At 36.9% G+C, this 22546-nt stretch overlaps 2 protein-coding genes across 3 annotated transcripts in view; both read left to right on the top strand.

The window, feature by feature from the left end:
• The window catches only part of itga2b (integrin, alpha 2b), a 22578-nt gene extending 2501 nt beyond the window's left edge, over positions 1-20077 (top strand). Inside the window, exons 4-30 of the mRNA XM_084134195.1 lie at positions 143-302; positions 443-492; positions 605-650; positions 850-972; positions 1208-1252; positions 1394-1437; positions 1563-1625; positions 2592-2644; positions 2744-2955; positions 8766-8951; positions 9792-9837; positions 10204-10311; positions 10613-10668; positions 10985-11136; positions 11475-11579; positions 11665-11732; positions 11812-11959; positions 15036-15128; positions 15233-15312; positions 15530-15610; positions 17303-17408; positions 17504-17656; positions 18334-18447; positions 19234-19350; positions 19450-19551; positions 19629-19751; positions 19898-20077. Of these exons, the coding sequence (XP_083990321.1) occupies positions 143-302; positions 443-492; positions 605-650; positions 850-972; positions 1208-1252; positions 1394-1437; positions 1563-1625; positions 2592-2644; positions 2744-2955; positions 8766-8951; positions 9792-9837; positions 10204-10311; positions 10613-10668; positions 10985-11136; positions 11475-11579; positions 11665-11732; positions 11812-11959; positions 15036-15128; positions 15233-15312; positions 15530-15610; positions 17303-17408; positions 17504-17656; positions 18334-18447; positions 19234-19350; positions 19450-19551; positions 19629-19751; positions 19898-20005 (2742 nt within the window). The 3' untranslated portion in view covers positions 20006-20077. The remainder of the gene's footprint in view (positions 1-142; positions 303-442; positions 493-604; positions 651-849; positions 973-1207; positions 1253-1393; positions 1438-1562; positions 1626-2591; positions 2645-2743; positions 2956-8765; positions 8952-9791; positions 9838-10203; positions 10312-10612; positions 10669-10984; positions 11137-11474; positions 11580-11664; positions 11733-11811; positions 11960-15035; positions 15129-15232; positions 15313-15529; positions 15611-17302; positions 17409-17503; positions 17657-18333; positions 18448-19233; positions 19351-19449; positions 19552-19628; positions 19752-19897) is intronic.
• Positions 20078-21442: 1365 nt separating this feature from the next.
• The window catches only part of fam171a2a (family with sequence similarity 171 member A2a), a 38629-nt gene continuing 37525 nt past the window's right edge, over positions 21443-22546 (top strand). The window contains exon 1 of one of the 2 annotated variants that reach the window (XM_084134225.1): positions 21443-21699. In XM_084134225.1, the coding sequence (XP_083990351.1) occupies positions 21600-21699 (100 nt within the window). In that variant the 5' untranslated portion in view covers positions 21443-21599. The remainder of the gene's footprint in view (positions 21700-22546) is intronic. The other variant, XM_084134226.1, reaches the window with a different exon arrangement.

A 22546-nucleotide genomic window follows, 5' to 3' on the forward strand; every position in this document is an offset into this window, starting at 1 on the left:
ATGTTTTAAACAAAACAGTAACGTTTTTGTCATCTATAAATATATGATAAAGTGAGAAATATTTTTTGTGTTTACGTTTTGGGGGGTTCCCCGGTTTTAATTCAGAGTTCAAAACGAGTTTTATATGTTTCATATGAGCTAGGCCTGTGCCCCCATGTTCCACTGGAATGTGCTCTTGGAAAAGGAGGAGGCCATGAATACGCCTGTTGGGAACTGCCAGCTTTTGAACATGCAAACAGGAGAGTTGGCAAACTACGCCCCCTGCAGGGAAGAATATGTAGAGGCGATTTACACCAGAGGCTGTAAGACACTGAATTTTACCGCTGTCACATACAGAAATGTAACTGCTATAGATTTACAGCAGTGTTTATGAATTTGAAATACAAATACATTGTTATTACTCGTCAATGCCTAATGTTTCAAGCACTCTGACCGTGTACAGATCCTGACAGGCGTTACTGTGAGGCTGGATTTACCACAGACATCACCAAGGTTCCTTGTTTCTCTTTTCTGGCAGTGGAGTAATTTACAATAGGCTTTAAATAGTTTAACATCTCTCTTTTTTTTTCCTGCATGTAAAAACTGCTTGCGTTGGTTGTGACAGAATGGCAGAGTGATACTTGGTGCACCAGGAGGCTATTATTTTCAAGGTAAAATATGTTAGAAAAGCTAGAAGTCCACTAGATTCATGGCTGTCTTTAAGTTCACTGTGATAGTGTAATTCAAACATTTGAAAAGAGGGTTTTTGTTTTAAATGTGCATTGACAGAGCAATTTCAGTGGAAGTTAGCCTATGTCTTTGTGAAGTGTGCTGTGACTATACCTATGTAAACTTTTCTCTTTACTTCAGGTCAGATAATCACTGCATCTCTTGCAAACATCATAAGCAGTGGCAGCACGTTCTCTCCCAAGCATTCAGTGAACGGTGAGACCAAATCACCACAAAGGCGTGACTACTACGACCTGTATCTGGGTAAGATGTGACAGCTGTCATTCAAAACAGAGACCAAAAAAAGCTAATTAATTAGACTGTTAATTTAATAACTATTAATTTATAACTAAATACATAAAATGATCCCACGATGGGAACCCCTTCACTTTAAGGTTCCATAGAAACTTTTCTTCCAAGAGTGTAAAAATAATAATGATAAAGTGATAATGAAAATCTGAAACATCCATTGAGGATTCTTCATTTTTCTGCATCATAGGATACTCTGTTGCTGCAGGGGAGTTTAATGAAGACCATGTCCCAGGTGATAATCATAATTGACAAGCTATCTTAATTTTTACATATTTAATTTAAACAGCAGCTTTTAGAAAAATGCAACATAAGTTTGGTCTGCAGCTCTTATCAGCAATATTTTGTGACTTTTCTTATTTTAAAATGATTGCAGATTATGTTGTTGGCGTCCCAAACGATCTGCACACTGCAGGCTCTGTAAGTGCTCTTACACTTTTATGTGGATGATTATGCACTCCAGTTAAGCTTTTGCACAGTTACACAATTGATTATGGAATTAGTCAATGTAATCAGTCGTTGTACTGTTCTATTTTTTTTTTTAGGTCAAAATAATAAATGGAGTAACACACCCCCTGCAAATCATGAAGGCGCTTAGTGGCACTCAGGTTAAACTTGTATCTGTGGTTAAATTTGATTTGTATATGAACCAGTACAATTGTGTTTAAATTGTTCTCAATAGTGTCTATTATTATAGGTTCAAATATTTGGGGTCAGAATTATATTTTTTAATTACTTATTTTATTTAAGGATGTATTAAATTAATCCAAAGTGATAGTAAAGAAAGACTGTTATAATGTATTAGCTTTAACAAGCTTGTGCAGGCTCTGTCAACGCCGCCCTGGCCCATTGCTAATACTCAACAAAGACACAGGGCAAACATGAGGGCTAAATACACAAAAGACTAATGACAAGACAAGTGACACCTGTGAACAATTAAACACACTGACCCAATGCCAACATGACACAACAGACAAGGGAACACATGGCAGGATCACATGACTAGAACAGGGGATCACATGACAGACAAGAACAAGGAACAAGAAACAAAACCCACAACGTGACAACTACACTGTAAAATTATATATTTTTGTCAGTAAAGAGTATAAATTACTTTATAATTTACATTGAAAATTGTTATTATATTTAACAATATAACAATATAATTGTCTTTAACAATAAAATATTGTTAAAAATTATTATACACTATTCAAAGTTTTGAGTCAGTAATATATATATAAATATACAATTTTGAACAAAAAGTATCAGTCATAAAACATATTATCAATTCAACATTAATGATAATAAATGTTTCTTGAGCATCAGATCATCATATTAGAATGATTTCTGAAGGATCATGTGACAATTCAAATATAATATTGTTAATATTTTAAATTGCAATAATATTTCACAGTATTATTGTTTTTAATACACCAGACTGGGTGAGCAAAAGAGACTTCTTTCAAAAACATAAAAAATTGCCCCAGACTGAACGGTAGTGTATGTTGTCAAGGTAAGGACACACACTAAAGATTTAAATGCAGTAATTTAACTTTTTGTCTTGTCTTCTGTAGATAGCATCTTATTTTGGGCATTCTGTGGCAGTAACAGATATCAACAGAGATGGGTAAATGATTCCTGCAGAGACTAATTTCTTGTTCTGGTAGTTCATGAGAATTTATTAAATGTTTTTTTAAATGATTTATATCCTCTCTGTGGTCATCAGGTGCGATGACATCCTGATTGGAGCACCGCTTTTTATGGAGCAGCTGTCCACTCAGAAATTTCGAGAAGTGGGACAAGTATATGTTTACCTGCAAAGAGAGGGCTTCTCCTTCTCCTCCAGGCCCAACCAAATGCTGACAGGGACATATGCCTATGGGCGTTTTGGCAGCGCCATCGCCCCTTTGGGAGACATCGACCATGATGGGTTTAATGGTGAGGACTGCTCTGACATTACAAAGTAGTATTTACTGTGAAAATAACATGCAGTTTAATGGGGTTTTTTAAAATAATTTTATTTTTATTGATGTTGCAAAACAAAAATACACATTTGGTCATATAATACATATTTTTTATCTTGTCTTACATCACCTTCTTTTTTCCTAGAACAAAATTTTCCTTTCTTGGCGCTTCCACCTTTAACCCCTTCCTAGTAATTCCCTTTTTTCCTGCTAATAACATAATTTTAAACATTTTAGAATTCAGATTCTTTTTACCTTGCATATTAAGTTTTCCCAAATAGAATGTGTCAAAAGTGAAAGGGAGATTAATCCTTAAAATCTTGTCCATACATTGTTTAAGTTCCATCCAATATTTCACCATCGAAGGACAACTCCAAAAAATATGAACATGATTTGCACTCTTTTCCCCACATCCCCGCCAACAGCTTGTATCCCGATATTTTGTCTGAGCTGGAGTTCTAAAATATCTCACTAAGTTTTTCCAACCATGCTCCCTCCAAGTTAAGGATGATGTCACTCTCCATATTTGTTGAGTGAGATCCTCCCATTCTTCATCCGTCAATTTTATGTTTGCTTCAATTTCCCATTTTTGTTTTATGTAGTGTGTATCGTCTCCTTTTAAAATTTATATCCCTGAATATATCTTTGAAATTAATTTTCTGTTTAGTTTAGATTGGTATGCTGAAATAAAGAGTTTTATAATGCTTAACTCAACGTCAAAATTTTCCTTTTTTATATCATGCTCTAAATAATGCCTCACTTGCAAAAATCTATAGAAATCTTGATTTGCCAGACTAAACTGTTCTTTGATTTCTTCAAAACTTTTACACTTCTTATCTTCTAATAGTTCCCAAAACATATGTGGGCCTTGTTCCCAATTTTTAAATCTATTATCTCTTATATTAGGGGAAAATTCTGTATCATATCCTATCCACCTTAGCAGCTTATTGCTGTGTGTCAAGTTATTTTTCGTAACAATTTCGAACCACACTTTAAGTGAAATGTCAAGCCATGGATTGGGTACATTTTTCGATGGGTGCCTGAGTTTGTTATCCCCGATAAATGCCTGTATTGGAACCTAGCAGAGTAGGAGGGATTACATAAGTTCAGCAAAGGCTTTATTTGCGCTGCTTGATAATAACTTTTTAAACACGGAAGAGCTAGCCCCCCCTTCGCCTTAGACAGTTGTAGTGTTTTATATTATTCTAGGTTGTTTTCCTTGCCAGATATATCTTGAGATAATTTTGTCCCATTCTATAACTTCCTTGTCCAGTACCTCCACTGGAAGATTCTGAAATAGGTATAACACCCTAGGGAGAACATTGATTTTGACTACCTCAACTCTAGATGTAAGAGTCATAAAGGGGATTAAATTCCACCTTGCAATGTCTTCTTTTATTTTGGATATTAATGGGTCATAGTTTGCTGATTTCAATTGGCTAATATCTTTTGTTAAATTAACTCCAAGGTATTTCATTGATTTTAAATTCCACTTAATTTCATAATTTTCTTTAACAGCTTCAGAGGGGCTATAATTGAAAGTGAGGACTTGTGTTTTCTGTACATTTATTTTGTAGCCGGACATTTGTCCAAACTTTGCAAATTCTGACATAAGCACTGGCAAGGATGTATCAGGACTAGACAAAAATATTAAAACATCATCTGCGAAAAGTGCAAGCTTCTGACATGTCCCCTTTATCTCTATGCCTTGTATTTGTGCTTTTTGTTTTATGGATTGGCTAAGTGCTTCCAAAAAAATTGCGAAGAGAAGGGGGCTAGCCGAACAACCCTGCCTACATCCGCGCCTTAATGAAATAGAATTGGATAAACTCCCATTAATCTTAATCCTAGCCGTTGGGTCAGTATACAAGGCTTGTATTGTCCTAATTATTATATCATGGAAGTTAATTTTTTTAACACACTATAAAGGAAATCCCACCTGACAGAATCAAATGCTTTCTCCGCGTCCATTCCCATAACCACTGCTTCCGTATGGTTTTCTTTAATATGCTGCATCACATGTTGTGTTATTATGTTATCTTGCGTTTGTCTTTCTTTAATAAATCCCGTCTGGTCCAACTGAATAATACCCGGTAAGATTTTTTCAATACGTCTAGCCAATATTGCAGTGAAAAGTCTATAGTCCTGATTCAGGACACTAATAGGTCTATTGGAACATTCCAATTCGTCCTTGCCTTTTTTAGGGATTACAGAAATTATGGCTTCCCGCCACGAGTATGGTATTTCCCCCTACTTTAACACCCAGTTAAACGTTTTTTCTAACATTGGGATTAATGATTCCCTAAACAACTTGTACCATTCTGAGGAGTATCCGTCTGTTCCCGGAGACTTATTCACTTTGAGTTTAGAAATCGCAGTTTATTTCCTGAGCTGTAATCTCTGATATCAGGCATGAATTTTGTTCGTCTATTACCTTAGGCAATGAAAGTGTATCTAAAAAGGCTTCTATGTCTGCTTTATTATCAATGAATGGTTGGTCGTAAAGTTGTGTATAATATAATTCAAAGCATTTTTGTATGTCCTCTGTCTTATGCCTTATTATTTTATTGTGAGAGTCCCTTATCTTATATATATTACTTCTGGCCTGCTGCTTTCTTAATTTATATGCCAATAATTTTGATGATTTAATGTTTAATGTTTAGCACAAACCATCTGTGTATAAGTACAAGAAGAAATGAGTTTAATGTAGACAAAGTATGAATCAAAAGGAAAATCTGTCAGTTGCCTCAGGCATTGATCTTTACAGATGGCAATGTGTTAAATTAGGCACTGTGGTTGCTGATATATAAAATTGCATTCATCACCATCAGAATCTTTTTTTCGAGCTGCAATCAAATTAATCTTGTTACTTAATAACAGCAGGAGCACAAGCCATCTATTTTTTCTCTGTTATGAAAGCAGCATCTGAAAGTGATTTGACCTAAATGGGTCAGGTGTTCTTCAGCTGTGACAGTAGCCTATAATTCAGATTCATGCTGAGTTTCAGTGCTTATCTTAAGGAAAGCATTGTCATGAGATTACACTGTAAAACAAATCCTGTTCATCATAATAGTATATGACAATGTTTCAGGTATCATGGGAATAAAAAAGAAGCATATGTATTTAGATAAAATATAATCAGAAGTGATGCATCACACAGGGGCTTCTGGTAACATAATTTTACAGTTCCCTATCAGTTCGGTCACGTTCGTCGTAGTCGTCGTGTCGACTGATTGGAATCACGCTTAAGGAGCCTGTCATCTTCAAGTATTGTTAAAACGAGCCAATGCACATTGGCATGCGTGAATTGCATCACATGCTCCGCTCCGCAGCGCGGGTATAAATACGAAAGTGGATGCATGCACCAGTTCGGAGCCGATCGGTGTCGATATCTCTGAGTGTTGTTGTGTTACAACGAGCGAGTGTGTCGGTGTTCTTCTGGAAGACTCTCCCAGTGCTGGTGTTTCTACAGCGAGATTGCAGCGGTGATTGCGAGCTTCTGAAGCTCTCAACTGCTGTTTTAACAGCATCAAATTTCTAAAGTGTTTGTTGACGGCTGGTTGAGCACGGAAGTAGTGAGTGCTTCACTGGTGACGGGTCCCATTTCCTGAAAGAGCAACACGGGTGTGTTTGCATCTTTTTCAAGATGCCATTCCATCCGTGCGTTTCTGGGTGCAGTAGGGCTCTGTCCCCCTCTGACGGTCACAATAGCTGTATCACGTGTTTGGGCTTAAAGCACGCTGAGGCAGCTTTTGTGGATGACTCATGTTCTCACTGCGGGAACATGACCATCGCGGTGCTGAGATCGAGACTCGCCTTCGTCCGCGAAGCTCGAGTCCCCATTCCCATGTCCCGCTCTAGTGTTTCTTCTGGGCCAACTTCCCAGAAGAAGGCTGGAGTGCCGCATGAGATGAGATGGGTGATCTGAGGATCACAGTGAGGGGTTCCCTGCCCGGCAAAGCCCCGTGGGTTCCTCACTCCTCATTCACAGGTGGAGTTCTTTGTTTGTGTGTGTGTCTGTTCCGTTGCTGGCTCAATTTTCAAAGAAAGAGCAATTTCCTCTGTTCCTTGGTCCCAAGAGGGCCAGACTGGCAGTGTGCGACCCTGTAAAGCCTTGCACCCCTCAGCCCCCTCTTGTATCGCCAGCCGGCAGCTGGGTGCGGTTCGAGGACCCGGTCACGCCTTCTCACGCACTCTCTGCCATCATGTAGAGACAGGTAAGTGTTGCACCACACACTGAGAACCCGCTTCGGGCCACCTTCGGGCCTTCCGAGCCGAGCCTTCCAATGTGCTAATCGGGGGGAGAAGGAGCGGGTCTTCCTAGTTGCCCCTTAATGGCCCAACTGGACCTAGTTCCCCCGAACTTATGCTCCTCTCGACAGACCCTTCCTGACCCATTCCTCTGAGACATCTCAGGAATGGGGCACAGTTGGTACCCGCGTCCAGACCTCCATATCTGGTCCCGAAGCAGAGGTTCTAGGTGATCTACCACAAACATGTTGTAGACACCATCACTTCTGTGAGAGCACCCTCTAAAGATGAGGCATGTTTATGCCTGAAGTGGATTCTGTTCATTGAGTGGTGTTCTACTCACAGAGAAGACCCCCGAAGGTGTTCGATCACTTCCGTGCTTTCTTTCCTGCAAGATGGGTCGGAACGAGGGCTGTCTCCCTCCGCCCTCAAAATGTATGTCTCCTTTATATTAACGCACATCACAACTTGATCGTCAGGTTCCTGAGGGGAGTAAGGAGACTGAATCCGCCTTGTACCCCCTCTATACCTTCTTGGGACTTATCTCTGGTGCTACTGCACTGCAGAGACCTCCCCTTGAGCCACTGCAGGCAGCTGAGTTAAAAATCCTGTTTTTAAAGAAACAGTTCTCCTGCTTGCTTGCCTCTATCAAGAAGGTAGGGGACCTGCACGCATTTTTGGTCGACGAATCGTGCCTGGAATTCAGGCCGGCCAACTCTCATGGTATCCTGAGACCCTGGACTGTATATGTGCCCAAGGTTCCTACCTCTCCCTTAAAACGGGACCAGGTGGTGAGCCTGCAAGCACTGCCCGAAGGAGGCAGACCCAGCCCTGGCTTTTCTCCGTCACTTCCGCTCCTTGCGGTTATAACTGGACAGAATGCAAAGCCTCAGGACGTTTCTGTTTATATTAAATTCCTGTTGTCATTTCATCCTGTCTTCTGAGTCTGCTTCGGCGTGCTTCACGCAACCTAAAGCGTGACAATATTATTACAGCAAAATAATTGTTTTCTTTTTTAATATATTGTGAAATGCAATTTATTCCTGTGATGGCGAAGCTGAATTTTCAGCATCATTTCTCCAGTCTTCAGTGTCACGTGATCCTTCAGAAATCATTCTAATATGATGAAATTTACTGCTCAAGAAACATTTATTATTATTATTATAAGGGATTGTGATGCTTAATATTTTTGTGGAAACTGTGATTGTCAGGTGTTGGTGCACTGTAATGAATGCACAACCTATGAGAATGAACAGAAAGTCTTTATTTCACAATCTAATAATGAATCATGGAAAAAAAACACAATGAGGAAAACAGAACACAATGACAGTAAAACAGAATTATACAGAACAGAACTGTTACAATGATAGATTTAGCAGGTTTCTTTAATGAATATATTAAGTTCAAAAGAACAACATTATAAACAACATTGTAACATAATAAAACTTTACAGACACTTTAAAAAGGGTCTTTGCTGAATAAAGTTAAAAATTTCTTTCAAAAAAATGTGATGTAATATTCCTTTATTCTCAGATGTAGCTGTGGGGGCACCTGGCTCTGGTGAAGGAGGTCAGGTGTTTATTTACCTGGGTCAGAGTGATGGTTTGACCACCCAGTATGTTCAAGTCATCGAGAGCCCGTTTCACACCCTCGTAGATCCTCCAATGTTTGGCTTCAGCATGAGAGGAGGGATAGATATTGATGATAATGGATATCCAGGTATGTGATATATTACTTGAAAATATTTGAAAAGCATTCATGCATTATTTCTTCTCTGGAACACAAAAAGAGGAACAATAAAGAATACAATGAAATGCATACAATGAAAGCCACCGTATACAAGCATGTAAACACTTTCATTATATGGATCTCCTTTTGTGTTCAATGGAAGAATTGAGGTGGTATAGGTTTGGAACATCATGATGGTGATGGTTTTTAAATAATGCCTCAAACCATTGTCAGCAAATTGTGGCTCTTTTCACCTAGCTCAGAACCCTGAGATCACTGTTCACCTCCCGTTATCTTCCATTAAAATCTGACCAGGAAACCTCAGCTGGGTCACTGCATCAAAATACCATCCCAGCAACCCTTTATAGCCATCTATGAGTCATGCTTGGAGTACAAAACCCACAAATAACCAGCTTCAGAGACTGTCCTCAAAATTTGAATGTCTGTTGTGAACAATCTCAACTAACAGCCCTTTCCCACAATCCCTTGGGAGGAGTAAAGAGCTGTTTGGGAGTCACCATGAGACAGGAATGCTTTAGTCAGAGCCACAACCCTCTTAGTACAGATGTAAATGGAAAAGGGCTCTGACACTGGGGTCCAGTGTGGACATGGCAATGCTTTTTGACACAAAGCACCTCAATCTCTTAAGAGGGACTCTTGGTGCTCTTAGGTCACTTATCACAGACAAAGTAGTCCCCACACTTCTTTTCCTCCAATTTAACATGGCTGTCTTGTAGCTCAATCCCTGTTTCACTCACTTCGTGGTGTTTGCTGATAGAGAGATTTCTAAATTTCAAGGCATATAATATGCTTCTTTTTTTCTTTCTTTAGATCTCATCATTGGTGCTTGGGGTGCGAGCAAAGTGGCAACCTACAGGTGCAAATTTAAAATCATCTGAATTACTACAAACACCCTTAAATTCATTATTGTAATCAATATACACTTCATCCTTTTCAGTATATTTGTCTAAAGCAGAGGTTCTCAACTGGTTTTGCTTCAGGACCCGGAATTTACATTAGACATCAAATGGTGACCCAACACAGTGCCAAAATTACTTTATCATATGAAAGTAAACCAAAGAATTTCCTTTTATCCTTGAATCCTTTATTATATTATTTTATGAATTATATAATATGCATTAAGCAGTTTTTCCCTGCTGAGGGTCGTGACCAACCAATTGAGAACCACTGATCTGAACTATGATTCTGTGTGTTGGATCAATAACGTGTTTGACTTTATTAGAGCACAGGCTGTTGTGAGGACACAGGCTCGACTCTTATTCTTCCCTGAACTTTTGAACCCTGAAGACAAATTGTGTCGACTCCACCAGAGCAGCACCTTCATTACTTGGTAATGTTTCTGAACTTAATACAAGAGACAGCTTTACTGTGTCATTATGATTCAAGAGGCTGGCATTCAAAATGCTTGACTAGTCAGCTATAAAAAAGCTTCTCAAGGATTAAAAGAGTTCGTGTGAGGAATGGTACAGTGAGCTATTGATACACCCACATACTTTTTAGGAGTAATCTCAATACATCAAGGACTTCCATTGATCAGCAATCCATATTTTCTGCTTTGAATGTCAACCCACACGGTTGTGGTACTTCCATAGAATATCTATCATCTCCACTTGTTTTCTCTGTTTCCTTAGCTTTATAATTATGGCATGCATCAGTGTATCTGGACACAGAATTCCTGAGGAGATTGGTATGTAATCCATATGAAATAATTTAGTAATATACAGAGCGTTTCATCAGCAGGAAAACATTGTTCTAAAAGTGATTCCAACGATATCGTTTCTCATTGCCATTAAATAGTTCTGGTTTGAACTCTGCTATTCATTTTACATTTAATTTTATTATAGCCTGTATTAGTGTTTTGAATTCAGCTTATTGCACATAATAAAGGAATGTAATATAGTAATATAGTTTTCTTAATAATAATAAGAACATATTTTGGGTGCATTAAAGGTGTTATCAAAGATTTGCAGGTTTTTCAGCTTTTTGCAAAATATTTCCTCTAGTGCTCAACACAGAGCTTCAGTTGGACAGGATGAAGCAGAGCATGGCCAGACGAACCCTCCTACTGGACTCTAACCAGCCATACACTTACTTCCAACTCTCGATGGAAAGAAACTCAGGAGATGTCTGTAGGAACTTCACGGCCTACCTACTGGTGTGTTTCATCAAAATGTTGATGTGCTGAAAATGTGACCTGTGGATAAGAAGCACAAGTCCTGTGACCTTCATGTTGCAGATCACTGAATGTTCTAAGTGCTTTTGAGAGTACAAAAACTATACACACATAAATTAGATCCAGTTTGCTCAGAGTACCAATAAAAAATTAAAACAAGAATGCTTTTGTGCTCCCAGCTGCACAACGGGTCATTCATGTGATCTCTCTGCAATCAAATTCTCTTAATGATCCTTTTTTTGTCATGTAAAAAGCAAGAAAATGTTAATGTTGCAGTGTGTTTCTGCAGTTATCATTCATCTCAATCCTTTCCTTTTAAGCCTGAGTTTAAGGACAAGCTAAGTCCAATCTTCTTCTCGATGAACTACAGTCTGGCTGACTCCCAAGATGCAGTGCTGCATGGACAAAGTGTCGCTTTTGGACAGGTGAAGGCTGGAACATATCGTTTTTGTTGTTACAATGGCACATATTTATTAACATTAACCTGTTGAAATGTTTTGTTGAGTCTAGGCACGGATAATACTAAACTGTGGTCCGGATAACATCTGTATTCCAGACCTGAAGCTGAAAGCAGTGGCGTAGGTTCCTTTGTTAGCTACAGTATAGATATGAAATGTTTACAGACTTTTATCTTAAGCGAACCTTTATCTAAAACAGGTCAACAGAACCAATCCTGATCGGCGATGAGAATCCAGCACTGCTGATTATCGAGGCCGAAAATAATGGAGAGGGAGCTTACGAGACTGAGTTGTATATCAGCCCGCCAGCGCACACACACTATCAGGGTGTTGTGAGCAACCAGGAGGTGAGGGTTTAGTCATTTTTCTGTTTTTTGTTGATAGCTACAGAACATTAAAGGGATAGTTTACCCAAAAATGAAAATTCTGTCATCATTTACTCACCCTCAAGTTGTTCCAAACCTGTATGAGTTTCTTCCTTCTTCTGAACACAAAAGAAGATAGAGTGAAGAATGTCGGTAACCAAACAGTTGATGGGCCCCATTGACGTCAATAGTATTTTTTTTTTCCATACTATGGAAGTCAATGGGGACTTAACCGGGGTATGGACTAGGGCTGATAAGGCAGTGATATTTATTTGGTAACACTTTATAATAACGTTCAGTTGTAAGTCATTTATAAGTGGTTAGTTAATGATGAACTAATCATTTACAAAACATTCATAAATGATTAGCAAGTGATATGCTAACATTTTATGTATGTTTTGTAAATTCCGTTACAAGTCATTTACAAGTTATTAGTTAATGATTAACTAATCATTTATGAAACATCACTATGCGTTCATTAATGATTAATTAATGAGTAACATAACTTATTAATCATTTATGAACGCATAGTCATGTTTCGTAAATGATTAGTTAATAATTTACTAATAACTTGTAAATGACTTGTAACGGAATTTACAAAACATACATAAAATGTTAGCATATCACTTGCTAATCATGTATGAATGTTTTGTAAATGATTAGTTCATCATTAACTAACCACTTATAAATGACTTACAACTGAACGTTATTATAAAGTGTTACCCTTTAGGTATATAATCATATTATATTAATCATATTATTTATTGTATTATTTATTAATATTGTGAATTAGCTCATTTTTATATTTTTCCGTTTTCATTTAAGTTTTTGCAATTTGATGCGCTTTTGTCATTTTTATTTCTATTTAGCTTTCATTTCTATTTAGCTTTATTTTATTGCAGTTGTAAATTTAGTAATGTTATTATTTCAACATAAACTTATTTATAGGGATGCACAATATCGGCCTCTATATCAGTATCAGCTAATATATGTTCATTTTTAATGTTATCGTTATCGGCCCGATAAGAAAATTTGGCCAGTATATTAAAGCTGATAAATAATGGTTTATTTCCTTCAGCTGAGACACTTTAGATGCACACTATTCACCATAAGGGTTTTGATAGTAAATGCAATTTCAAAACACTGCTTCATGAAGCTTCGAAGTCTTTACAAATCTTTTGTTCCGAATCAATGGATCGGCGCTGTCACGTGTGGTTGCAGGAAGGCAGACAAAGATGAGGATACATTTCCAACACAAAGGTTTAATGATAATAATATAAAGGATAGCCGGACAGGCAGCAACACACATTATACACAACATAGATCAGACAAAGATTGACTGAACAGACGGAACTTAAATGCAAACAGATGGCAATGATTAACTGAACACAGGTAATACAGATGAACTGATAATGACAATGAAGATGTCCAACGTCTTGAATATGAACCAGATGTTCAAATTATGAACAAACTAAACAAAACACAACTGTGACAGGAGCATGTATCAAACTTGCCAGAGTCACGTGATTTCAGTAAACAAGGCTTCATTACGTCATAAGTGTTTCGAAACGTTTCGAAACACTTTGAAGTTTCAATGGTTTACCGCTGGGGGTGATGATCGGACAACCCATGAATCATGAGGATTCACTGAGAACCATTGAACAAGTGTCTGTGGGTTTTACCTGCTCTCTGATCAGTTTTATACATTTGTATATGTTTTAATTAGACATTAGTATAATGAAAATTAATAATGGTAATTGATAGTCTTACTGGCCTAATTAGCTGAGCCATTGATAGAACAAACAAAACAAACCCTGACAATTGATAAAAGAACATATATGCACTTGATAATCATATTAGATTATAATAAAGTTTGAAGGTTTTTACTTTCAATAAAAAATTTGCAATAGATTTGTTTTATGCATGTTTAGCCCGTGTTTTTGTTGCATTTACACTGTTCTGACCACTAGGGGTCACCATGGTGACAGGTGTCGGATTGTTTCGAAGCCTCGACACAATATGGCACATTTGCTTCAAGTTTTTCAGTGTTTCACGAAGCCTGAATCTACCCACCACTAGGTTTTGAATTGCTTTAAAAATACGATTGGAGTCACTTCAAAAAAGGAAAAAAGTTAAGTGCAACATGTGCTGTCATATAGTTGTCACGGATTAGGTGGCTGTAATAAAGCGCACGACGAAGGAGCTACTATAGGAGACTTTAATCCAATACTTAAACAAGAAAACATAAAACCACATATCACAGAGAACTGAAATAATGCGGGACTGACTGAAACAGAGGGCTTAAATGCATGGGCAAACGAGATAATATAAAAGACACACCTGAACAGAATACTCAAATCAATTAGTAACCATAGTGACAAATAGGGAGAGAATGGTGAACGGACATAATTGCCTGACAAGAGGATGAACAAAGAAACTCAAACATGAACTGAACAGAAAAACAGATCAAAACACAAACTGAAAACATGACAATAATCTGTCATATAGGCTAAGTAAAATTATAATGAGCACATTATAATTGTGTGCTTGGGACATGGATTTAATGGTGAGACTTTTGTTTTTGTAATCAGGCTCTCAAACATTATGTAAAAAATTGGATCGGCCAATATATCGGTTATCGGCTTTGAAATAAAGAATAAAGAATTATTGGTTATCCATATTGGCCAAAATTTTCATATTGGTGCATCCCAACTTATTTATTCCAGTTCAATTATTTAAGTTTAAGATTTTCCCCTAATATTTATATTTTCTTTTATTCTTTATTTTACTAAACGAAACCCATTGTTTTAGTTAGCAATAACAGCACTGGTACAAGGTTTGTCTGAACTCAAATGGTACTGATGTTGGTATATAGTCTTCACGAAAACAAGTTCTCCAAACAGACCATATTTTTTCTTCCACTGGCCAGACAACTAGATCAAGCCTAACAAATTATATCTGACTGTCCCCTTTCTGTCAGCACACTTATTTCATGTTCTTGTGAATAGTAGCATTATTGCCGAGTTGTGTCACATAAGGTGTAAAATGTGTTTTGCAGGACTTCAGTCACTTGGTTTGCGGTCAGAAGAAGGAGAATGGTTCAGTCATTGTGGTTTGTGATCTGGGAAACCCCATGAAGGGTGGACATCAGGTCAGGGTGACATAATCAACATAATAACCCACCTCAAATCATTTGACCATTCATGATAAGCCTGTTGTAAAACATTTTGCTTTCGGCTGTTTTCTCTCATTTAGCTGAAAGCAGGTCTTTACTTCAGCATGGGTGGTCTGGAACAAGTGGAGAACCACATCACATTCCAAATGCAAATACGAAGGTCTGAACATCCACACACACACACACACACATACATACACACACACACACACACACACACAACATCTGTGCTGCTAAACAAAACAGGGGGGGGGGGGGGATCTCTTTTTTTGCTAGCTTGTCTGCTTCATAACAAACGCTTTCTGGTACGTGTTGCCCATGATGACAATGATTATTATCTTCTGTTTCTTCTTCTTGGTCTCTCTTATTGTTTTCAGTAAGAACAGCCAGAACCCAGACAGTAACCTGGTCCAATTGCAGGTTAATGTTACTGCTGCAGCTTCCCTGGAAATGCGTGGGTTAGTTCTACTGTTATTTTCTCATACTGTATCATTTTATCCTTTAGTATAACTTTATTTAGTTATACTAAAGTATATATATATATATATATATATATATATATATATATATATATATATATATATATATATATATATATATATATATATACTTTAGCATATAGTTATACTAAAGTATATATAGTATATATATATATATATATATATATATATATTGCTTAATAAAAAGTATTTAATTATTTCCATAATAACAGTCTTGTGAATGGTTTATATATATACAGTGCAATGCATAAGTTAATACACCCATGCTAAAGTTGACTAAAAAGAGGAATAAAAAATCATATTTTGGAAATTGAACTTAATGCCTTAATTTAAAAAATTAGGAAAAATCCAACCTTTTAGGACACCAATTTTCTTTGTGAATGAATAATGTATCGTAAATAAATAAATGTTCTTCCTTAAAATACATGGTGCATAAGTGTGTACACCCCTATGTTAAATTCCCATAGAGGCAGGCAGATTTTTATTTTTAAGTATTTATTTTTTATTAATTTTTAGGATACTATGCATCCTGATAAAGTTCCCTTGGCCTTTGGAATTAAAATAGCCCCACATCATCACATAGCCTTCACCATACCTAGAGATTGGCATGATTTTATTTCAGTTAGCCTAAAAGCTAGTTTGATTTGCATTGAGAGATGATCTTATGGAAAGTACCCCATGCCAATCTCTAGGTATGGTGAATGCTATGTGATGATGTGGGGCTATTTTAATTCCAAAGGCCAAGGGAACTTTATCAGGATGCATAGTATCCTAAAAATTAATTTAAAAAAAATACTTAAAAATAAAAATCTGCCTGCCTCTATGGGAATTTAACATAGGGGTGTACACACTTATGCACCATGTATTTTAAGGAAGAACATTTATTTATTTACGATACATTATTCATTCACAAAGAAAATTGGTGTCCTAAAAGGTTGGATTTTTCCTAATTTTTTAAATTAAGGCATTAAGTTCAAATTCCAAAATATGATTTTTTATTCCTCTTTTTAGTTAACTTTAGCATGGGTGTATTAACTTATGCATTGCACTGTATATATATATATATATATATATATATATATATAAACCATTCACAAGACTGTTATTATGGAAATAATTAAATACTTTTTATTAAGCAATGAAGCATTTAATTGATCAAAAGTGACAGTAATGAAATGTATAATGTTCTAAAAAAAAAAAATATTCTAAAAAAAAAAATCAAATAAATGCTGTTCTTTTGAACTTTCTATTAATTAAAGAATGCTGTCAAATAAAAATGTATTAGTTTCCACAAAATATTATGTTGATTTCTGAAGGATCATGTGAAAAATCCACTTTGCCATCACAGGAAGAAATGCATTTTAAAATATTTTAAAATAGAAAACCGTTATTTTAAATTGTAATATTATTTCACAATATTGCTGTTTTGAATGTATTTCTAATCCAATAAATGCAGACTGGGTTAGCATAAGAGATTTATTTTTAAAAAAATTACTGACCCCAAAAATATATATATGTATATAAAATCAAATGTATTAACATGCTTCACTACAGTTGCTAAATTTTCTTTTTGAATATTCTTTCTCACTCTTCTGAAAGTAAAACTGGTTTGGTTCATGTTTGAATGACCATTTCATTTCTTCATTACAGAATCTCTTCTCCTGTTGACTGTGTCCTGCCTATTGCTAAATGGGAGCCAAAGGATTATCCAGAAGACTTGAATGAAGTAGGCCCACTCGTAGAGCATGTATATGAGGTAATATTCTCAGTCTAGGTCTAGGATTATTGTTAACACCTTCACTTAAGCGGTTTTACCATACTTATGCACAAGTTTCTAATTTCCTGTCTCAGCTAAGGAACATGGGCCCCAGTCCGGTGAATGCAAAGCTTACACTGGAGTTTCCTGTTTCACAAAACGAGTCCTATCTGCTATATGTATTTGCTAATGCTTCCCAAGAGCTCATCTCCTGTCAAACAGACTACTCCAACATCGACCCACGTGGGGTGAGAGTGCCCCCTACTGACTATGATTTTGAAACTAAACCCTCTGAATAAGTAATTTGTTATTATATTATACTAGTATACTTTATTACACTATTGAAAAAGCACAGCAATATCTGTAAACAATGATGTACAGTGGTGGTACTATGGTACAGTGTTAACGTGCATAACATTTAATAACTGATGATACTGAATGATTACCATAATCATACATTGGTATCTACGTCACTCCAAGGTACTGGTTAATGTGATTCCACCAAGTACAACATGTTCCTGGATCAACATTTTTGTTGATCCTGGAACAACATTCCAATCAACCAATCAGATTTGAGGTACAAGTTTTTCAGTTTATGTCAAGTTTAGGCTTACAAACAGGCTTTGGTGCTTCTACATCAGTGTTATTCACCTGTCATTTCCCTCTGATTTTAGGGATAATTCATGGGTAGGGTTATGTTTAGAGGTAGGGATGGGGTTAGGACTAAATTTTCAGACATGAAATGTTATTCCAGGATTAACAAAATATTTTGACCCAGGAACATGTCTTACTTGGCAAAATCACAGTGACCCCAAGGTACTGTGGCATAACCATGGTACCATGCACAAATTATCATGACATTTTTTTGTGATGCCATTTATGTATTCAATGGCAATAAACATTACACTACCTATTTATTACACAGTTAGTGAAGCTGGAGTCCTCCAACGTCACCGTAGGCCAGGTTCATCATTTCAACAAACGTGACCTGTCGCAAAAAACTGAATATGAGCAGCAGTGGCAACATGCAGTCCATGTGGTACAGAACCTTCTATCACATCATTTGTCATATACATATACATATATGTATATAGTATATACACAGTGTATATACACACAGTTCAAAAGTTTGGAGTTGTAGATTTTTAAAAAAAAAATTGAAAGGGTCTTTTATGCTCTCCAAGGCTGCATTTATATGATCAAATATACAGTAAAAACATTCATATTGTGATATAGTATTACAATTTTAAAATAACTGTTAAAATAAAAGTATTTTCCATTCTTCAGTGTCACGTGATCCTTCGGAAATGATTCTAATTTGCTGATTTGGTGCTCAAGAAACATTTATTATTATAAACAATGTTGAAAATATTTTTTTTATGTTTTTCATATTTTTGTAGAATCTATGGTACTTTTTTCAGGATTTTTTGACGAATAGAAAGTTCACAAGAACAGCATTTAATTCAATTGAAATTGATTTGTGTAACAAAAAAGTGTTACAGTCTTGATTAATTGAATGCATCCTTACTGAATGAAGTATTAGTTAAAAAACAAACCCAACTTAGAAAAAGAACCCAAACTTTTAAGCGATATTTTATTTTATTTTTGTTTTTATTTTACAGTAATGTTGTGATTCTTCTTTACCAGAGGGTGATATCTCAGATCGTTCTTGTAAACAGAAGCTGCTTATTCATTTAGATTTTTACATTTCTAATTTTAGGCACTTAGCATGTGCAAATGCCTCCATCTTTCAGGACTCATACAATTATATTTTAAAATTGTAATGAATTTATTATTAAATATTGCTGAATCTCTCACTGTGCAGAACTGCTCTAGTGGTGACCAATGTCTTCTGTTTGAGTGTGAGGCTGCGGGACTGCAGAGAGATGAGAGAGCCATTGTAAGAGTGATGAGCAGGCTGTGGGTACAAACCTTCTTAAAGGTGGGCCAAACTTTAAAGATCAAACTTTAAACATTTAAAGAAGTTGTCTAATAATCACACCCCTTTCTCTCCCTGTTTGTATCTCCGTTCTCTGCTCAGAGACCATATGTAAATTACGTTCTTCACTCCACGGCTCACTATGAGGTGACAGATGTGCCCTCAAAAATCCAGCCAGTTGTCCTGCCCAGAGGAAAAGCACAGGTGAGACGGCAGTTCTTTGGGTTGTATCACGTAATATATGCAACTCCTCTTAACCCCCCTTTATAAACTCTATCTAGACACATACAAATATAGTATGGAGACGGCCAGATGGACAAGAGGAGGTTCCTGTGTGGTGGATAGTAGTGTCAGTCATCTCTGGACTCCTGCTACTGGCTGCCCTGAGCATCATCTTCTGGCAGGTACTTCTACATGTTGAACAGCAGAGGGTGCTTTGTCTCATGTAGACCTCTGGGCCAACAACAAACAAAGCTTATCACTGTAAAACAAACACAAACGTGATACCACATAAATCTCCATCCATGTTAACATACAACGTTGTTTTAAGGTGGGGTTTTTCAAGCGTAACCGTCCTCCATGTGATGATGATGATGATGATGGTGACACGCAGCAACTGAGTGGTGAACAGAACGAGATGTCAGACTGCAAATCTTGAGCTTTTAAAGTTTGTTTGCTCTGTTATATTTCTGTTCTTTCTGCAGTTTTATTAAACATGTACTGTATCATAGTGGTGTGTATGGAGTTGCAGGCATTAGGTGACCAGCCCAGCATGTAGTAGATATCATATAGCTTTAAATAGGCAGAATAAAAAAATAATAATAATATTTGACATTGCCCTTGTTAACATTCCTAGTATTTCAAGCAGGTGATGATTATCAGTAGAGATCACTGAGCTGTAGAACTGGCTATGAACATTGATCCTTTTTAATAAAACCAATGTAAATAGTCACATTCATTTCATCTCATTCATGAACTATTTGCACAGAAATTCATTATGCATATACTTCATAAATAATGGTTGTTGACTTTGATCAATCATTGTAAGTCATGTAATTTCTGGGGTTTTTTTTGTTGTTGTTTTTTCATTTTCAGTCATTAAATGTCTTGTCTGCACTGTGCAACTATGCAGAATGTGATTTCACTAAATATGTTCCTGGATAACATACTCAAAATGTTCCTGGATCAACGACAACGTTCAAATCAACAAGTCAGATTTAAGGGACATGTTTACAGTTTATGTCAAGTTTAGGGGTAGGGATATGGTTATAACATTTTCGGACAGGAATGTTGTTCCAGGATCAACAAAATAAGTCGACCCAGGAACGCGTCTAACTCAGGACGTGCATGTAACTACAATGCTTTGGGTTTGAGTAACAAATTAAACGTGTTTCAGGGTGTGAGTAGCCTACATTTACACGACCAGTGAGGTGAAATATTGTGAACAGAGTAGAAGTAATATGAATAAAAAACACCTCTTAAAAGTTTAGCTAAAGCCAATACTTGTCTGCCATCTTTAGCCTACCTTGTGAGTGATTTTAATCATATTCATCAAATGCTCTGTTAATTTATGTATGTGTAAAACTTTATAAATTATCAAAGAAAAAGTCAAGTCACCTTTATTTATACAGTCCTAAAATAAAGATTGTTTCAGAGCAGTTTTAGGAAAAATCTCGTCTGACTGTTGTTCATCTGAAGTCAGTTCAGTTTTGATTCAGTTGCATTGTAAAGATCATCAATTATTAAATTAGTTCATTTAATACATAAAGCAGTTCTGCAAAAATGATTTCATCATCTAGTTCAGTTCACAGCAGCGTCAGTCCATTCAGATCAATAATATTGTTGAATATTAAGCGACCCCATTTAGTTGGGGAGTCCCCGACTAAGCAAGCCAGAGGTGACAGTGGCAAGGAACCCAAACTCCATCAAGTGACAGAATGGAGAAGGAAAAGAAAACCTTGGGAGAAACCAGGCTCAGCCAACGAAGGACTGGAGACGGCCTTCAAATGATTCAAATTTCAAAAGTTGCATGAGCCTCGGTCGACAGAGGGCGCACGGGAGCGCTGCACTCCAGGATCTCGCCCTCCCTCCATCTGGGACAACAGGACTGAAAGAAGCGGAGCAGCCGTACTCGGGAAGGGAGTGGGCATCAGTGTGGCAACCGCACTTTAGAGCAGTCAGTCTTCTGCCATCCCGCAAACAAACATGGATGAACTGTTACTTAAGGAGGATCTGACGATGCCGCTGTAAGAATGCGTCCACCGCACACCTCCCGTTCCTTTTTTCTTTTTCTTTTCCTCTGTAGTTCTTGGAGGACGCTGGCGAAATCACTGCCGACCCCAGGACCAGTTGGTGAGTTTGATTTGAGATTGTAGCATCCGTCTTTGAGCGGGATATGTTTGTGTAGAGCGTGTAGGACTTTATTATGTAACTGCCGCATTTGGGCTCGCAGCAATTTATCACGCGCCGTTGTTTTTGCGCACATTTACTTTAGAGCCTTATGGGAGTTACAGTTTGGAAACAAAGGATTTCAAACTGTTCGGCCCCTCAAATGACCCCTCCGTGTATATGTAAAGGGAAGAAGTTTGTTAAACAGGCCCTGAGCTTCAGAAACAAAGTTGTGTGTGGCATTCTTATCTTAATGTAAAAAAGTACACAGTATTTAGTAACTACGTAACTATACTAAAGCTAGCATCGTTTCGTATTTTCAAGCCCACCCAAAATTCCATGAAAAAGAAAGTTAACTGAGCGGCAACATTGTTCCCTATCGGCCTCTCTAACTTCGGTAGTTCTTAATAATTTGAATTAATCTATATGTATTTAGGCCTACGTTAAACGTATACATAGGGCAGACCTGGGCTAGTTGTCACACTTTTTATTCCAGAAAATTTGTCTGTTTTTGAAAGTCAGAGTTTGTTGAGGTACAAATCCTTTTTATAAATCTCTCTTTTGCATCTAAATCTCTGTTTCCCCAGCTCCACCAGAGGAAAAAAGTTCATTGAACACATGTTGGTCTTTGTGACAACTTGCCCCAGTGAAAACCTGTCACAGCATATTGTGGACTTGTCAGCATAATTTAAAGAGTATTATTATTATGAAAATGCAAGAATAAAAATTTAAAATGTAACACACAGAAATAGAAATACCAAACCATTGTTTTGGCCAACAAATATTGAAATTTAAGACAGAGAAAAAACAC

Source organism: Abramis brama, assembly GCF_963993115.1.
Source record: "Abramis brama genome assembly, chromosome: 1".
NCBI classification, from domain to species: Eukaryota; Metazoa; Chordata; class Actinopteri; order Cypriniformes; family Leuciscidae; genus Abramis; species Abramis brama.